Below are 18,741 nucleotides of genomic sequence, written 5' to 3' on the forward strand. Positions count from 1 at the left end.
TTTGGACTGTGGGAGGAAACCGGAGCATCCGGAGGAAACCCATGCGGACACGGGGAGAACGTGCAGACTCCACACAGACAATGACCCAAGGCCGGAATTGAACCCGGGTCTCTGACGCTGAGAGGCAGCAGTGCTAACCACTGTGCCACCGTGCTGCCCTTTTAGGGATTTATTCCCCATTAGGGATGGGAAATAATTGCTGATCTAGCCAGCGACGCCCACATTCCATCAATGAATAAAACCAACTGAGTACATAAATAGTGAGGTTATACTTCAGTCGTACAGGGCATTGCTGAGTCCACATTTGGAGTACTGTGCACAGTATTACTCACCACGTGTTGGAAACAGCTCAGAGAAGGATGACTCAGTTCATACCTGGAATGGGTGAGGTGTGTTACAAGGAAAGGCTGGACAGGCAACGTTTGTATCCTCTGGCGTTTTGAGGTGACTTGATTGAAACCCTTAAGTACCTGAGGGGGTGTTGACAGGGTGGGTGTGGAGAGGATGCTTCCTCTTGTGGGAGAATCTAGAACGAGGGCTCACTGTTTAAAAATAAGGGATTGCCCGTTTAAGACAGAGGAGAAACTTTCTCAGAGGGCGGACAGTCTCTGGAATTCTTTTCCTCAAAAGGCAGAGTCTGGGAATCTTTTTAAGGCAGAGCTGGATAGATTCTCGATTAACGATGGTCAGCAAGAATGTGGGGTTGAGGTTACAACCAGATCAGCCATGACCTTATAGAATGACGGAGCAGGCTCGAGGGGCCGAGTGGCCTCCTGATTTATATGTTGTTATGTATCTTGTTGCCTGGTTAGGCAGGGGAGAGGGAGATTTCGAGCTGTTTGTTACCTGGGTGACGTGGAAGTGGTCCGAGTGCTTCCTGTAGAGAGCCAGGATCCCGGGGATGAGCTTGGGCAACTGCTCCTCCAGCTTGTCGTGAGGCATCAGGTACGCCATCTGGCCAATCGCATCCACCACACTCGTCCTCAACTGCAACAGGGGAGAGTGTGAAAACATTGCCCACAGAACGACACCTCGACCAAGAGGGGAAGTCAGCGCAAAAACAGAAAAACTGATGGCTCCGGCACCATCTCGAGTCCCAGGAGACTAAGGAAATTTGTCATGTCAGCTACGACTCTCACCAACATTTACAGATGCACCATAGGAAGCATTCTTTCTGGTTGTATCACAGCTTGGTGTGGCTCCTGCTCTGCCCAAGACTGCAAGGAACTACAAAAGGCCATGAATGTAGCCCAATCCATCACGCAAACCAGCCTCCCATCCATTGACTCTGTCTACACTTCCCGCTGCCTTGGCAAAGCAGTCAGCATAATTAAGGACCTCACGCACCCCGGACATTCTCTCTTCCACCTTCTTCCATTGGGAAAAAGATACAAAAGTCTGAGGTCACGTACCAACCCACTTAAGAACAGCTTCTTCCCTGCTGCTGTCAGACTTTTGAATGGACTTTCCTCGCATTAAGTTGGTCTTTCTCTACACCCTAGCTATGACTGTAACATTACATTCTGCACTCTCTCATTTCCTTCTCTATGAATGGTATGCTTTGTCTGTATAGCGCGCAAGAAACAATACTTTTCAATATATATTAATGGGACAATAATAAACCAAATCAAGTCAAATGCTGGTAAATCTCAGCAGGTCTGACAGCATCTGTGGGGAGAGAATAGAACCAACGTTGAGTCTGGATGACCCTTCGATTCGAAACGTTGGTTCTTTTCTCTCCCCACAGATGCTGTCAGACCTGCTGAGTTTTTCCAGCATTTTCTGGTTTTGTTTCAGATTCCAGCGTCTGCAGTATTTTGCCTTTTTCTAGAGAAAGTTGGTGACTTGGAATCAAAGGTCAGTCAGTCTCTGCAACAACAACACAGCATGGGGTTAGACACACGGTAAACACCTCAATCAAATCCCCCCCTCAGCCTGGAGAACAGATCCAGCTTCCCATCCTCGTACGTAAAGTTTCTCATCCCTGGAAGTATCCTTGTAAAACCTCACCTGCACTCCCTCCAATCAATTCACATCCTTCCTATAGTGTGGCGTCCAGAACTGTACACAATATTCCAGCTGTGGTCTAACTAGCGTCTTGTATAAATTCAGCATAACCTCCTTGCTCATGTATTCTGTGCCCCTATCAATAAAGCCCAGAATACTGTATGCTTTAACTGCTCTCGCCACCTGTTCTGCCACCTTCAATGATCTGTACACATATACGCCCAGCTCCCTCTGCTCCTGCACCCCCTTCAGAATTTTACCCCGTATTTTATATTGTCTCCCATATTCTTTCTACCAAAACGCATCACCTCTCACTTCTCCACATTAAACTCCATCTGCCACCTATGTGGGTGGCGCAGTGGTTAGCACTGCTGCCTCACAGCACCCGGGACACGGGTTCGAGTCCCGGCTTGGGTCACTGTCTGTACGGACTTTGCACATTCTCCCCGTGTCTGCGTGGGCTTCCTCCGGGTGCTCCAGTTTCCTCCCACAGTCTGAAAGACATGTTGGTTAGGGTGCATTGGCCGTGCTAAATTCTCCCTCAGTGTACCCGAACAGGCGGAGTGTGGCGACTCGGGGATTTTCACAGTAACTTCATTGCAGTGTTAATGTAAGCCTTACTTGTGGCACTAATAAATAAACATTAAGTGCCCACTCCACCGACTTGTCTCTGGAGGTCCATCATTGTCGTCCTCACAATTCACAACAGAGCTGGAGTTTCTACCATCCCTACACTCTCTATTGTTGCCCAAGGAGAAAGGAAGGAGAGATAGAAACACAATCATTGGTCAAATCAGGGAGCAAAAAACAAAAATTCAAGTTCCAGTGAGCAGAATTGAAAAGGGGCGGGGAGACGGGATCACAGCTGGATCCATGGGTTTCTGGAATTTAGCAGCAGGTCCGAGAAACATCGAAACCCTCCCCCTCCCCCATTCCCTTGTACACTCCCCCTCACCCCCACAGACCCCTCCCCCTCAACTCCCCCACCAACCTCTCCCCTTCACCCACCACCTCACCCCCCGGTCCCCACCGCCCTCCCCCATCCCCCTGCACACTCCTCCTCATCCCGTTCCCTCCCAACTCCCCCACCCCCACCAATCTCTCCCCTTCATGTCCCATTTCCCTCCCCCCCCCCTCACCTTGGTCTCTTTGTGTTGCAGCCACACATTGAAGAGAATCTCGTACGAGGCGTAGATCTCACTGGAGAAGGCGTCCTTCCTGACCGTGGGGTCCGGGGCTTTGTCCAGGTTGGCCAAGTACTCCAGGATACTCTCACTGAAATGTCCCAGAGCTGCAACCCCGACAACGGGCAAAGGAATGGGGACAAATTAGCCCAGCCCTGAATAATAATCAATAAACATCCAGAGGTATTGTGCAGTCACTATGGCCCATTCGGCCCATCCATGCCAGCTCTCTGCAGAGCAATCCACTCAGTCTCTCAATCTCATGCTCTCCGCAAAACTCTGCTCAATCAAATTACTTTTCAAAATCCTTCATCATCGCTGCTTCCATCACCGCGTAGGCAGTGAATTCCACTCATTAATATCACACAAAAAGCCCAAATATAACAAACCTTTTTCTGTACTCAATCCAGTTCACCAACCACACTACCCTATACTGTCCCCATCTCACACTCCCAGGACAGGTACAGCACAGGGTTAGATACAGAGTAAAGCTCCCTCTACACTGTCCCCATCAAACACTCCCAGGACTGGTACAGCATGGGGTTAGATACAGAGTAAAGCTCCCTCAACACTGTCCCCCATCAAACACTCCCAGGACAGGTACAGCACGGGGTTAGATACAGAGTAAAGCTCCCTCTACACCGTCCCCATCAAACACTCCCAGGACAGGGACAGCATGGAGTTAGATACACAGTGAAGCTCCCTCTACACTGCCCCTGAAAACACTCTCAGGACAGGTACAGCACGGGGTTAGAGACAGAGTAAAGCTCCCTCTACACTGTCCCTGGAAACACACCCAGGTCAGGTACAGCACGGGGTTAGATACAGAGTAAAGCTCCCTCTACACTGTCCCTGGAAACACTCCCAGGTCAGGTACAGCACGGGGTTAGATACAGAGTAAAGCTCCCTCTACACTGTCCCCCATCAAACACTCTCAGGACAGGGACAGCACGGGGTTGGATACAGAGTGAAGCTCCCTCTACACTGTCCCCCATCAAACACTCCCAGGACAGGTACAGCACGGGGTTAGATACAGAGTAAAGCTCCCTCTACACTGTCCCCCATCAAACACTCCCAGGACAGGTACAGGGCGGGGTTAGATACACAGTGAAGCTCCCTCTACACTGTCCCCATCAAACACTCCCAGGACAGGTACAGCACGGGGTTAGATACAGAGTGAAGCTCCCTCTACACTGTCCCCATCAAACACTCCCAGGACAGGTACAGCACAGGGTTAGATACAGAGTAAAGCTCCCTCTACACTGTCCCCATCAAACACTCCCAGGACTGGTACAGCATGGGGTTAGATACAGAGTAAAGCTCCCTCAACACTGTCCCCCATCAAACACTCCCAGGACAGGTACAGCACGGGGTTAGATACAGAGTAAAGCTCCCTCTACACCGTCCCCATCAAACACTCCCAGGACAGGGACAGCATGGAGTTAGATACACAGTGAAGCTCCCTCTACACTGCCCCTGGAAACACTCTCAGGACAGGTACAGCACGGGGTTAGATACAGAGTAAAGCTCCCTCTACACTGTCCCTGGAAACACACCCAGGTCAGGTACAGCACGGGGTTAGATACAGAGTAAAGCTCCCTCTACACTGTCCCTGGAAACACTCCCAGGTCAGGTACAGCACGGGGTTAGATACAGAGTAAAGCTCCCTCTACACTGTCCCCCATCAAACACTCTCAGGACAGGGACAGCACGGGGTTGGATAGAGAGTGAAGCTCCCTCTACACTGTCCCCCATCAAACACTCCCAGGACAGGTACAGCACGGGGTTAGATACAGAGTAAAGCTCCCTCTACACTGTCCCCCATCAAACACTCCCAGGACAGGTACAGGGCGGGGTTAGATACACAGTGAAGCTCCCTCTACACTGTCCCCATCAAACACTCCCAGGACAGGTACAGCACGGGGTTAGATACAGAGTGAAGCTCCCTCTACACTGTCCCCATCAAACACTCCCAGGACAGGTACAGCACAGGGTTAGATACAGAGTAAAGCTCCCTCTACACTGTCCCCATCAAACACTCCCAGGACAGGTACAGCACGGGGTTGGATACACAGTGAAGCTCCCTCTACACTGTCCCCCATCAAACACTCCCAGGACAGGTACAGCACGGGGTTAGATACAGAGTAAAGCTCCCTCTACACTGTCCCCCATCAAACACTCCCAGGACAGGTACAGCGCGGGGTTAGATACACAGTGAAGCTCCCTCTACACTGTCCCCATCAAACACTCCCAGGACAGGTACAGCACGGTGTTAGATACACAGTGAAGCTCCCTCTACACTGTCCCCCATCAAACACTCCCAGGACAGGTACAGCGCGGGGTTAGATACACAGTGAAGCTCCCTCTACACTGTCCCCATCAAACACTCCCAGGACAGGTACAGCACGGGGTTAGATACAGAGTGAAGCTCCCTCTACACTGTCCCCATCAAACACTCCCAGGACAGGTACAGCACAGGGTTAGATACACAGTGAAGCTCCCTCTACACTGTCCCTGGAAACACTCCCAGGACAGGGACAGCGCAGGGTTGGATACACAGTGAAGCTCCCTCTACACTGTCCCCATCAAACACTCCCAGGACAGGGACAGCGCGGGGTTGGATACACAGTGAAGCTCCCTCTACACTGTTCCCATCAAACACTCCCAGGACTGGTACAGCACAGGGTTAGATACAGAGTAAAGCTCCCTCTACACTGTTCCCATCAAACACTCCCAGGACAGGGACAGTGCGGGGTTGGATACACAGTGAAGCTCCCTCTACACGTCCCCATCAAACACTCCCAGGACAGGTACAGCACGGGGTTAGATACACAGTGAAGTTTCCTCTACACTGTCCCCATCAAACACTCCCAGCACAGGTACAGCACGGGGTTGGATACACAGTGAAGCTCCCTCTCCACTGTCCCTGGAAACACTCCCAGGACAGGGACAGCGCGGAGTTGGATACACAGTGAAGCTCCCTCTACACTGTCCCCATCAGACACTCCCAGGACGGATACAGCACGGGGTTAGATACAGAGTAAAGCTCCCTCTACACGTCCCCATCAAACACTCCCAGGACAGGTACAGCACGGGGTTAGATACAGAGTAAAGCTCCCTCTACACTGTCCCCATCAAACACTCCCAGGACAGGAACAGCACGGGGTTGGATACACAGTGAAGCTCCCTCTACACTGTCCCCCATCAAACACTCCCAGGACAGGTACAGCACGGGGTTAGATACAGAGTAAAGCTCCCTCTACACTGTCCCCATCAAACACTCCCAGGACAGGTACAGCACGGGGTTGGATACACAGTGAAGCTCCCTCTACACTGTCCCCATCAAACACTCCCAGGACAGGTACAGCACGGGGTTGGATACACAGTGAAGCTCCCTCTACACTGTCCCCATCAAACACTCCCAGGACAGGTACAGCACGGGGTTGGATACACAGTGAAACTCCCTCTCCACTGTCCCCATCAAACACTCCCAGGACAGGGACAGCACGGGGTTGGATACACAGTGAAGCTCGCTGTGCCCATTACAGATCAATCTCTTACCATTGGTGAAGACAGATTTCATTGTGTCCTGCTTTGCCATTCCCAGCATTGGCAGCATTGTTCCCAGGATGGCAGTCAGGAAGGGCACCATTCCGTACACTGAGGAACAAACCCAACAGTCAGCACAGCACCAACTAAACACTACAACTCTTCGTGTGTCCAGAAATACGGAAACTAACTGGCCCAATTTTGAGCGTGGTGCAGGGAGAGAGAGCACTTGATTGTTTTTAATTAATTGCCCATCCCTAATTACCCTCGAGAAGGTGGTGAGCTGCCTCCTTGAGCCACTGAATCCATGTGGTGTAGGTGCACCCACAGTGCTGTTAGGGAGGGAGTTCCAGGATTTTGACCCAGTCACAGTGAAGGAACGGCGATATATTTCCAAGTCAGGATGGTGAGTGACTCGGAGGGGAATCTCCAGGTGGGGGTGTTCCATTTACATCTGCTGCTCTTGTCCTTCTAGATGGAAGTGGTCGCGGGTTTGGAAGGTGCTGTCTAAGGATCTTTGGTGAATTGCTGCAGTGCATCTTGTAGATGGTACACACTGCTGCTACTGAGCGTCGGTGGTGGAGGGAGTGGATGTTTGTAGATGTGGTGCCAATCAAGTTTTGTCCTGGATGGTGTCAAGCTTCTCGAGTGTTGTTGAAGCTGCACTCATCCAGGCAAGTGGGGAGTATTCCATCACACTCCTGACTTGTGCCTTGTAGGTGGTGGACAGGCTCTGGGGAGTCAGGAGCTGAGTTACTCACCGCAGTATTCCCAGCCTCTGACCTGCTCTTGTAGCCAGTGTGTTTATGTGGTGAGTCCAGTTGAGTTTCTGATCAATGGTAACCCCACGGATGTTGACAGTGGGGATTCAGTGATGGTTACATTATGGAATGTCAAGGGGCGATGGTTAGAGTGTCTCTTATTGGTGATGGTCATTGCCTGGCATTTGTGTGGCACGAATGTTACTTCCCACTTGTCAGCCCAAGCCTGGATATTGTCCAGATCTTGTTGCATTTGTACACGGACTGCTTCAATATTGAGGAATCGCGAATGGTGCTGAACAGTCACATGCGAATTTTGGAAACGGCACGGCAGTGGGATGGATTAGATGGCTCAATGACATAAGCAGAATGGGCTGAATGGCCTCCTTGTGTTCTGTATCATTCGATGAACTCCATTCAATAAAAAGCAAGGCACATGATTAGTTTAGAGGGGAGGGGAGGAGTGAGAGCCATGGAGTCCCACTCGCTGAGTGTGTGGAGCTGTCAGAGGATAAAAGGCGGCCACAGAAATCACTGGGCTCTGAGTTTCATTAACCCGGACGATTCTATCAGTAACCAAATTGGCGTGGATATGAGATTATCACAATGCACAGTTCCGTAACTCCCTGTCAAGAGTGTTCGCCCCGTCTACGAGGCCCTGACATCACCACGAGCAACAGAGGGCTGGCCAGCTATTCAGTCACAGTGGCATCACAGAACAGACCAATCCCATTCTGATTTCCAGCAGGAACACGCGGGCCCAATAGCACGCACAGTGCAGAAACACGCACAGAGCATTCTGTTACTGGCAAGCCCCCAGCCCAGAGGCACAGCTGCCCTCCGCCCCCCCACCCCTCCTCCCCCAGCCCAGGAGGCACAGCTGCCCCCCCCCCCCTCCTCCCCCAGCCCAGAGGCACAGCTGCCCTCCGCCCCCCCCCTCCCCCAGCCCAGAGGCACAGCTGCCCCCCCCCCCCCCCACCCCCTCCTCCCCCAGCCCAGGAGGCACAGCTGCCCCCCACCCCCCCCTCCCCCAGCCCAGGAGGCACAGCTGCCCCCCGCCCCCCCCCTCCCCCAGCCCAGGAGGCACAGCTGCCCCCCCCCCCTCCTCCCCCAGCCCAGAGGCACAGCTGCCCTCCGCCCCCCCCTCCCCCAGCCCAGAGGCACAGCTGCCCTCCGCCCCCCCCCTCCCCCAGCCCAGGAGGCACAGCTGCCCTCCGCCCCCCCCCTCCCCCAGCCCAGAGGCACAGCTGCCCTCCGCCCCCCCCCTCCCCCAGCCCAGAGGCACAGCTGCCCCCCACCCCCTCCTCCCCCAGCCCAGAGGCACAGCTGCCCCCCACCCCCTCCTCCCCCAGCCCAGAGGCACAGCTACCCCCCCCCACACCCCCCCCCCCCCAGCCCAGAGGCACAGCTGCCCCCCACCCCCTCCTCCCCCAGCCCAGAGGCACAGCTGCCCCCCACCCCCTCCTCCCCCAGCCCAGAGGCACAGCTGCCCCCCACCCCCTCCTCCCCCAGCCCAGAGGCACAGCTACCCCCCCCCACCCCCCCCCCCAGCCCAGAGGCACAGCTGCCCTCCGCCCCCCCCCCCCTCCTCCCCCAGCCCAGAGGCACAGCTGCCCCCCACCCCCCCTCCCCCAGCCCAGAGGCACAATAAAGCTGGCACCGTGGATAGTAGCCCCCCTTCAAACCCCCGGGCGCTGGGAGGGAACAAACAAGGAACTTTCTAGAATCAAAGACCTCACCATTGGCTGTGGAGAGATTGGCCAGAGTGTGAACCACAAAGTAGTGAGGTAGGATCCCGGGCTGGAACTTCTGCAGAATCTCCTCCATCACCTCATTGATGAACCTGCAGCCCAAAGCCACGAGCAGCTTACTGGCAGCTTCCTGCCAGTCCCGGAACACCTCCTGAGAGAGAGAGAAAACAGCGCACGGGTAAACAGAGAGAGAGAGAGAGAGACCCCCGCCCAGCCCCCCGGCTGTCGGGAAGGCAGCCTGAACAGCCCACATACTCTCTCCACCATCACTGCACAGTGCCCGTGTCAACGCAACCAACCTCACTGCTGAACTACCTGCTTTACAGCAACTCGGAGCAGGAGGAGGCCATTCAGCCCCTCGAACCTGCACCGCCATTCATTACGATCATGGCTGATCTCATCTCAGCCTCAACTCCACTTTCCTGTCCGTCCTCCATAACCCTCCAACCCATTAAAAACCTATTTACCCGCTCCTTAAACTGACTCAATGTCCCGGCATCCACCGCCCTCTGGGGCAGTGAATTCCACAGATTCACCGTGCTTTGAGAGAAGTCATTTCCCTTCCTCTCTGTTTTAAACCTTATCCTAAAACAATGACCTCTTGTTCTGGATTGCCCCACAAGAGGAAACATCCTCTCCAGGTCTACTTTGTCAATCCCCTTTTTCACCTTATATAGCTCAATCGCACGGGGTCCAGGGTCAGGTAGCCAATTGGATACAAAATTGGCTTGATGACAGAAGCCAGAGGGTGGTTGTAGAGGATTGTTTTTCAAACTGTTTTTCAAACCCCGGCTGACTATGATGAACCCCATGTTTGAACAGCCAATCACACAGGCAGAAAGGGCACTTTGGCAGTTGCAGTGTTCTTGTACTGTGGACATGGGAGATTGGTCAAGGTGGCAAACTACCTTCGATCTGGTCATCTCTTCTGAAGCCAAGGAGATGACCATCCTGGCCAGCGATTGTTCCAGCTGGTCGATGGTTTCCTTGACGATGGCCTCCATGCTGTGGAGAATGATGATGCGATGAACCTGGACCAGCTGCAGAGACAGAACGGAGATTTGCTGGAGGGAATTAAAATCACATTCGCAAAGAAACGGTGCCCATTGGTGGATGGATCGAGAGGCAGAGGGCAACGGGTTAGGCCGATTGGTAAAAGTAGCAATGGCGACATGAGGAGAAACATTTCTACACAGCAACTGGTCAGGATCTGGAATACACTGTCTGAGAGTGTGGTGGAGACAGATTCAATTGTGGCTTTCAAAAGAGAATTGTGTCAGTTTTAAGTTTATTTACTGATTCACAGGATGTGGGAGTCGCTGGCAATGCCAGCATGTGCTACTCATCAACTGAGTGGTAGAGGGCAGTTAATCGTCAACCACATTGCTGTGGGTTTGGAGTCACATGTAGGCCAGACCGGGTAAGGACGGCAGATTTCCTTCTCTAGAGGACATTAGATGGGTTTTTACAACAATCGATTCATGGTCACTATTCCTGAGACTAGCCTCTGAATTTATGAATTGAATTGAACTTCCCCCAGCTGCTGTGGTGGGATTTGAACACTGCTTGTTCAGAGTATTTGCCTGGGCCTTTGGATTTTCACTGCACCACCATCACCCCATGTGCAGGATTACAGGCAAAAAGCGGCAGAGTGGGATTACCGGAGTTGCTCTTGCAGAGAGCTAACACAGGCACAATGGGTCGAAGGGCCTCTTTCTGTGCCAAAACCATTCCACAATGTTTTTTTATTCATTCATGGGCATTGTGGCTGGACCAGCATTTATTGCCCATCCCTAGTTGCCCTTGAAACTGAGTATCTCGCTCGGCCATTTCAGAGGGCAATTGAGAGTCAACCAGATTGCTGTGGCTCTGGAGTCACATGTAGGCCAGACCGGGGTAAGGACGGCAGATTTCCTTCCCTGAGTGAATCAGATGGGTTTTTCCGACAATCGACACTGGTTTCATGGTCATCAGTAGATTCTTAATTCCAGATATTTTTTTATCGAATTCAAATTCCACCACCTGCCGTGGCGGGATTGGGATTGGAGCCAGTGCAGTTTGTATTAAACAGGACAGTGTGTGTTGGAGGCTGGGGAACGCTATCTGACACGCGAGGCGCAGGCTCTGTGACCTACCTTGCTGTGCTTGGTGAGGTACGAGTGACAGGCCAGGAGGACCAGCCTGGGATGATGGTAGCCCAGTTCCCGAAGGGCCTGAGAGACTTCCTGTCGGACAGACTCATCCTTATCGAATGCTGCGTCAATCAGTGCTATAGAGAACACTGCGTAGAGAAAATCGGAGAATTCATTAACCCAGCAAATACCTCCCTCATCACTCCAACACCCATTTAAATCACACCTCAGAACATCCCAGCGCTGCTCAGGAGTGATTCTCAAACTCTGACACCATGTGGAGATATTGAAGAAGACGATTAAAACCTACTCAAAGAGGGAGGGAGAACCTAAAAGCAGGACAGCGGGGGTTCCCCCCCCCCAGTGAGGCTGCTCACGAGACTGTAACTAGGGGAGCGCAGAGATCCGGGGGGGGATTGTGGGCCTGGAGGAGATGAGAGAGTTGAAGTGATGAGGGGGCCAGAGTCACAGATTACTACAGTGCAGAAGAGGCCCTCCAGCCTATCGAGCCTGTATTGACACATGAAAGGCCCTGAACTCCCACCTAATCCCACTTGCCAGCACTTGGCCCATAGCCTTGAATGTTATGGCAGGTGAACAACTCATCCAGGTATCTTTTAAAGGATGTGAGGCATCCCGCCTCCACCTCCCTCCCAGGCAGCGCATTCCAGACCCTCACCACCCACTGGGTTAAAAAGCTTTTCCTCAAATCCCAAACAAATCTTCCACCACTCACTTTCAACTTGTGTCCCCTTGTAACTGACCCTTCAACTAAAGGGAACAGCCACTCCCTATCCACACCCCTCATAATCTGGAACACCTCAATCAGGTCGCCCCTCAGTCTTCTCTGCTCCAATGAAAACAACCCAAGCCTATCCAACCTCTCTTCATAACTTAAATGCTCCGTCCCAGGCAGCATCCTGGTGAATCTCCTCTGCACCCCCTCCAGTGCAATCACATCCTTCCTATAATGTGGCGACCAGAACTGCACACAGTGCTCCAGCTGTGGCCTCACCAAAGTTCCATACAACTCCATCATGACCTCCCTGCTTTTATAATCTATACCCCGATTGATAAAAGCGAGCGTATCACATGCCTTTTTCACCATCCTATTTACCTGACTTTCCACCTTCAGAGATCTGTGGACAAACACGCCAAGGTCCCTTTGTTCTTTGGAACGTCCCAGGAATAACTCTGTACAGGGAGTGAGGAAGGAAGATGCGACTGACCACTTCGACCCCAGTGTCAGACTGCCTGAGGGATCCTGCGCTCAGCCCAACATTCTCTCCCTTCAGTCCGATTGGCCGAACGGCTCACATGACCCTCTGGAAACTCCCCACCCACCCCCCCGGCAACTGGATTCCCCATCGAGATTCTCACTGCCACTCGATCCAACTAACTCCTCTTTGAACTGTCGTTACTGCAATGCACAGCAAGAGCCCACTATAAGATCAATGATGAGGCAATTCACCAAAGGTCCTTAGGCAGCACCTTCCAAACCCACAACCACTTCCAACTAGAAGGACATGGGTAACAGATACATGGGAATACCTGCAAGTCCCCCTCCAAGCCACTCACCATCCTGACTTTGGAAATATATCGGCCGTTCCTTCGCAGTAGCTGGGTCAAAATCCTGGAATTCCCTCCCTAACGGCATTGTGGGTCAACCCACAGAACATGGACTGCAGCGATTCAAGAAGGCAGCTCACCACCACCTTCTCAAGGGCAACTAGGGATGGGCAATAAATGCTGGCCAGCCAGCGACACCCATGTCCCACAAATGAATAAAAAGAAAACAATCTGATCTCCATGGTGTGGCTCGGGACAGCAGGGGGAGATCATGGCCTCTCTCTGGTTATGAGGGGGTCAGAACAGCCCCTGGAATTGTCACCTCCGCTGTGGGGACAGGGGGAGGGCGGAAGGTGAGAGGCAGAGGCAGGGGGATTGGGAGGGGGCGAGAGCGCCGCTTCCTGCTGGAGGCAACAGTGAGTTAACCATAGACTGACAGAGAACTGCTGACAACTTCCTCTTGGGCAAGGAGGGGCAAGAGAGTTTAGTCGGTGGAACCTGTTCCCTGCCCATTCTGTACCGAGTGAGTGAGCAGAGGTAGCGGAGACACTGTCAATAACTGTCCCTGCACCCAATCCAACACAGACTCTCTCTCACTCAGAGTCACCCCTGCGGCCCGCGCCAGCACCCAGCACACTGACAAAGATTAGTCCCTGCTCCAATTTGATAATCTCAAGAGCTTTCTTTCCAAACCCCTTCATAAACAAGTCGCCTCCCCCAGCCCCTCCCCGCCCCCTCCACCAGCCCCGCCCCCGTCGCCGCCTCCAGCCCCTCCCCGCCCCGTCGCCTCCTCCAGCCCCTCCCCGCCCCCGTCGCCTCCTCCAGCCCCTCCCCGCCCCGTCCCCTCCTCCAGCCCCTCCCCGCCCCGTCACCTCCTCCAGCCCCGTCGCCTCCTTCAGCCCCTCCCCGCCCCCGTCGCCTCTTCCAGCCCCTCCCCGCCCCCGTCGCCTCCTCCAGCCCCTTCCCTGTCCCCTCCTCCAGTCCCTCCCCACCCATTCCCGCCCCTGTCCCCTCCTCCAGCCCCTCCCGGTCTCGGTAACCTCCTTCAGTCCCCACAACCCTCCCTATCACTGTAACCTCCTCCAGTCCCTACAATCCTCTCTATCTCAGTCACCGCCTCCAATCTCTACAACCCTCCCTATCACTGTAACCTCCTCCAGTCCCTACAATCCTCTCTATCTCAGTCACCGCCTCCAATCTCTACAACCCTCCCTATCTCTGTAACCTCCTCCAGCCTTAATGAACATCATCCAGTGGGTCTGACTTCCATCATTATGAAGTGCTTCGAAAGGTTAGCTGTGCTACGAATCAATTTCGGCCTCCCAGATTGCCTGGATCCACTACAGTTTGCCTACTGCCACAACAGGTCTACAGCAGACGCCATCTCCCTGGCCCTACACTCAACCCTGGAACACCTAGAGTCATAGAGGTTTACAGCATGGAAACAGGCTCTTCGGCCCAACTTGTCCATGTCGCCCTTTTTTTTAAAACCCCTAAGCTAATCCCAATTGCCCGCATTTGGCCCATATCCCTCTACACCCATCGTACCCATATAACTATCTAAATGACAAAATTTAAAGACAAAATTGTACCCGCCTCTACTACTATCTCTGGCAGCTTGTTCCAGGCACTCACCACCCTCTGTGTGAAATAATTGCCCCTCTGGACACTTTTGTATCTCTCCCCTCTCACCTTAAACCTATGCCCTCTAGTTTTAGACTTCCCTACCTTTGGGAAAAGATATTGACTATCTAGCCGATCTCTGCCCCTCATTATTTTATAGACCTCTATAAGATCACCCCTCAGCCTCCTACGCTCCAGAGAAAAAAGTCCCAGTCAATCCAGCCTCTCCTTATAACTCAATCCATCAAGTCCCGGTAGCATCCTAGTAAATCTTTTCTGCACTCTTTGTAGTTTAATAATATCCTTTCTATAATAGGGTGACCAGAATTGCACACAGTATTCCAAGTGTGGCCTTACCAATGTCTTGTACAACTTCAACAAGACATCCCAACTCCTGTATTCAATGTTCTGACCGATGAAACCAAGCATGCCGAATGCCTTCTTCGCCACTCTGTCCACCTGTGACTCCACTTTCAAGGAGCTATGAACATGTACCCCTAGATCTCTTTGTTCTGTAACTCTCCCCAACGCCCTATCATTAACTGAGTAAGTCCTGCCCTGGTTCAATCTACCAAAATGCATCACCTCACATTTGTCTAAATTAAACTCCATCTGCCATTCATCAGCCCAATGACCCAATTGATCAAGATCCTGTTGCAATTGGAGATAACTTTCTTCACTGTCCACTATGCCACCAATCTTGGTGTCATCTGCAAACTTACTAACCATGCCCCCTATATTCTCATCCAAATCATTAATATAAATGACATATAACAGTGGACCCAGCACTGATCCCTGAGGCTCACCGCTGGTCACAGGCTTCCAGTTTGAAAAACAATTCTCTACAACCACCCTCTAGCTTCTGTCAAGAATGCCTTGAAGAACGGGGCGGCACGGTAGCACAGTGGTTAGCACTGCTGCTTCACAGCTCCAGGGACTTGGGTCCGATTCCCAGCTTGGGTCACTGTCTGCGTGGAGTTTGCACATTCTCCTCGTGTCTGCGTGGGTTTCCTCCGGGTGCTCCGGTTTCCTCCCACAGTCCAAAGACGTGCGGGTTAGGTTGATTGGCCATGCTAAAATTGCCCCTTAGTGTCCGGAGATGCGTAGGTTAGAGGGATTAGTGGGTAAAATATGTCGGGATATGGGGGTAGGGCCTGGGTGGGATTGTGGTCGGTGCAGACTCGATGGGCCGAATGGCCTCTTTCTGTACTGTAGGGATTCTATGATTTCTATGAACGTCCTACGCCGGTATCTCCACATTCTGTCAAGAAGCCAATTTTGTATCCATTTAGATACCTCACCCTGGATCCTGTGAGATTTAACCTTATGCAACAACCTATCATGCGATACCTAGATAACAAACATCAGGTTTCTATTCATTGACTACAGCTCAGCCTTTAACACCATTATTCCTACAAACCTCATCTCCAAACTCCGTGGCCTGGGCCTCAGCACCTCCCCCTGCGACTGGATCCTGAACTTCCTAACTCACAGACCACAATCAGTAAGGATAGGCAACAACACCTCCTCCACAATCATCCTCAACACCGGTGCCCCACAAGGCTGTGTTCTCAGCCCCCTACTATACTCCTTATACACCAATGACTGTGTGGCCAAATTCCCCTCCAACTCGGTTTTCAAGTTTGCTGATGACACCACGATAGTGGGTCGGATCTCAAACAATGACGAGACAGAGTACAGGAATGAGATAGAGAATCTGATGAACCAGTGCGGCAACAATAATCTCTCCATCAATGACAACTAAACAAAGGAGATTGTCATCGACTTCAGGAAGCGTAAAGGAGAACATGCCCCTGTCTACATTAACGTCCCTTTGCAATAAATGCCAACATCCCTTCTACCTTTTTTATTACATGCTGCACCTGCATACCGACTTTCTGTGATTTATGAACACAGACACCCAGATCCCTCTGCCTGGGTGCATTTTGAATCTGCTTTCCATTTAGGTAATAATTTGCCTTTCTATTTTTTTCTGCTAAAATGGATAACCTCTCACTTATCCACATTAAACTCCATCTGACAAAATTTGGCCCATTCTGCTAGCCTATCTATATCTGTCTGTAAAATCTTTATATCCTCTTCACTGCCTCTTTCCCACCTATTTTAGTATCATCTGCAAATTTTACGATGTTACACTCTGTCCCTGCTTACAGATCATTTATATAGATTGTAAACAGTTGAGGTCTGCTTCGCACCGCTAGTCACTGATTGCCAATCAGAAAAAGACCCATTTATGCCAACTCTTTGCTTCCTATCTGCTAACCAGCTTTCTATCCATCTCAAGACATTACCTGCAATCCCATGTGCTTTAACTTTACACAGTAGTCTGTTATGTGAGACAAACAAAGAACAAAGAACAGTACAGCACAGGAAACAGGCCCTTCGGCCCTCCAAGCCTGTGCCGCTCCTTGGTCCAACTAGACCAATCGTTTGTATCCCTCCATTCCCAGGCTGCTCATGTCACTATCCAGGTAAGTCTTAAACGATGTCAGCGTGCCTGCCTCCACCACCCTACTTGGCAGCGCATTCCAGGCCCCCACCACCCTCTGTGTAAAAAACATCCCTCTGATATCTGAGTTATACTTCGCCCCTCTCACCTTGAGCCCATGACCCCTCGTGATCATCACCTCCGACCTGGGAAAAAGCTTCCCACTGTTCACCCTATCTATACCCTTCAAAATCTTGTACACCTCTACTAGATCTCCCCTCATTCTCCGTCTTTCCAGGGAGAACAACCCCAGTTTACCCAATCTCTCCTCATAGCTAAGGCCCTCCATACCAGGCAACATCCTGGTAAACCTTCTCTGCACTCTCTCTAACGCCTCCACGTCCTTCTGGTAGTGCGGCGACCAGAACTGGACGCAGTACTCCAAATGTGGCCTAACCAGCGTTCTATACAGCTGCATCATCAGACTCCAGCTTTTATACTCTATACCCCGTCCTATAAAGGCAAGCATACCATATGCCTTCTTCACCACCTTCTCCACCTGTGTTGCCACCTTCAAGGATTTGTGGACCTGCACACCTAGGTCCCTCTGTGTTTCTATACTCCAGATGACTCTGCCATTTATTGTATAACTCCTCCCTACATTATTTCTTCCAAAATGCATCACTTCGCATTTATCCGGATTAAACTCCATCTGCCAACTCTCCGCCCAATTTTCCAGCCTATCTATATCCTGCTGTATTGCCCGACAATGCTCTTTGCTATCCGCAAGTCCAGCCATCTTCGTGTCATCCGCAAACTTGCTGATTACACCAGTTACACCTTCTTCCAAAACATTTATATATATCACAAGTAGCAGACCTTTAGACCTTATCGAAAACCTTCTGAAAGTCTAAATAAACCACATCCACTGGTTCTCCTCGGTCAACTCTACTTGTTACATCCTCAAAAAATTCCAATAGATTCGTCAAGCATGATTTCCCTTTTGTAAATACATGCTGACTTTGTCCGATTATATCATGGAATCCCTACAGTGTAGAAGGCGGCCATTCGACCCATCGATTCTGCATCGATCACAATCCCACCCATCTCTATCCCCATAGATTCATGTATTTACCCTGCTAGCTCCCCTGACACTAAAGGGCAAATTAGCATGGCCAATCAACCTAACCAGCATACCTTTGGACTGTGGGAGGAAACCAGAGCACCTGGAGGAAGCTCAACAGACATGGGGAGAACACGCAAACTCCACACAGACAGTGTACCAAGCCAGGAATCGAATCCAGGTCCTTGGCGCTGTGAGGCAGCAGTGCTAACCCACTGTGCTACGGTGCCGCCCACTGCTTTCCAAATGCCGAGTTATGAAATCCTTGATAATAGACTTAAGCAACTTCCCCAATACCGACGTTAGGCTCACTGGTCTATAGTTCCCTGTTTTCTCTCTACCTCCCTTTTTGAATAGCGGGCTTATATTAGCTCCCCTCCAATCTGTAGGAACTGTTCCAGAATTTTGGAAAATAACCACCAATAGATCTACTATTTCCAGGACCACTTCCTTAAGTACTCTGGGATGTAGATTATCAGGACCTGGAGATTTTTCAACCTTCAATCCCATCAATTTCCCCAAAACCATTTCTCTACTAATGCTGATTTCCTTCAGCTCCTCACTAAAACAAGTTTCTCTCAGAACTTACAGTA

At 51.6% G+C, this 18,741-nt stretch overlaps 1 protein-coding gene across 2 annotated transcripts in view; it reads right to left on the reverse strand.

Annotated features, from left to right (window-relative positions):
• Window positions 1-18,741, reverse strand: part of LOC144487658 (maestro heat-like repeat-containing protein family member 1) — an 81,483-nt gene that overhangs the window by 50,400 nt on the left and 12,342 nt on the right. For both annotated transcript variants that reach the window (XM_078205739.1, XM_078205738.1), the window contains 6 exons: window positions 11,388-11,533; window positions 10,161-10,292; window positions 9,241-9,403; window positions 6,753-6,851; window positions 3,147-3,298; window positions 847-987 (listed from right to left, as the gene is read on the reverse strand). In XM_078205739.1, coding sequence (XP_078061865.1) covers window positions 847-987; window positions 3,147-3,298; window positions 6,753-6,851; window positions 9,241-9,403; window positions 10,161-10,292; window positions 11,388-11,533 — 833 coding nt within the window. The remainder of the gene's footprint in view (window positions 1-846; window positions 988-3,146; window positions 3,299-6,752; window positions 6,852-9,240; window positions 9,404-10,160; window positions 10,293-11,387; window positions 11,534-18,741) is intronic.

The sequence above is a fragment of the Mustelus asterias genome, unplaced genomic scaffold (genome assembly GCF_964213995.1).
Source record: "Mustelus asterias unplaced genomic scaffold, sMusAst1.hap1.1 HAP1_SCAFFOLD_956, whole genome shotgun sequence".
In the NCBI taxonomy this organism is placed as follows: domain Eukaryota; kingdom Metazoa; phylum Chordata; class Chondrichthyes; order Carcharhiniformes; family Triakidae; genus Mustelus; species Mustelus asterias.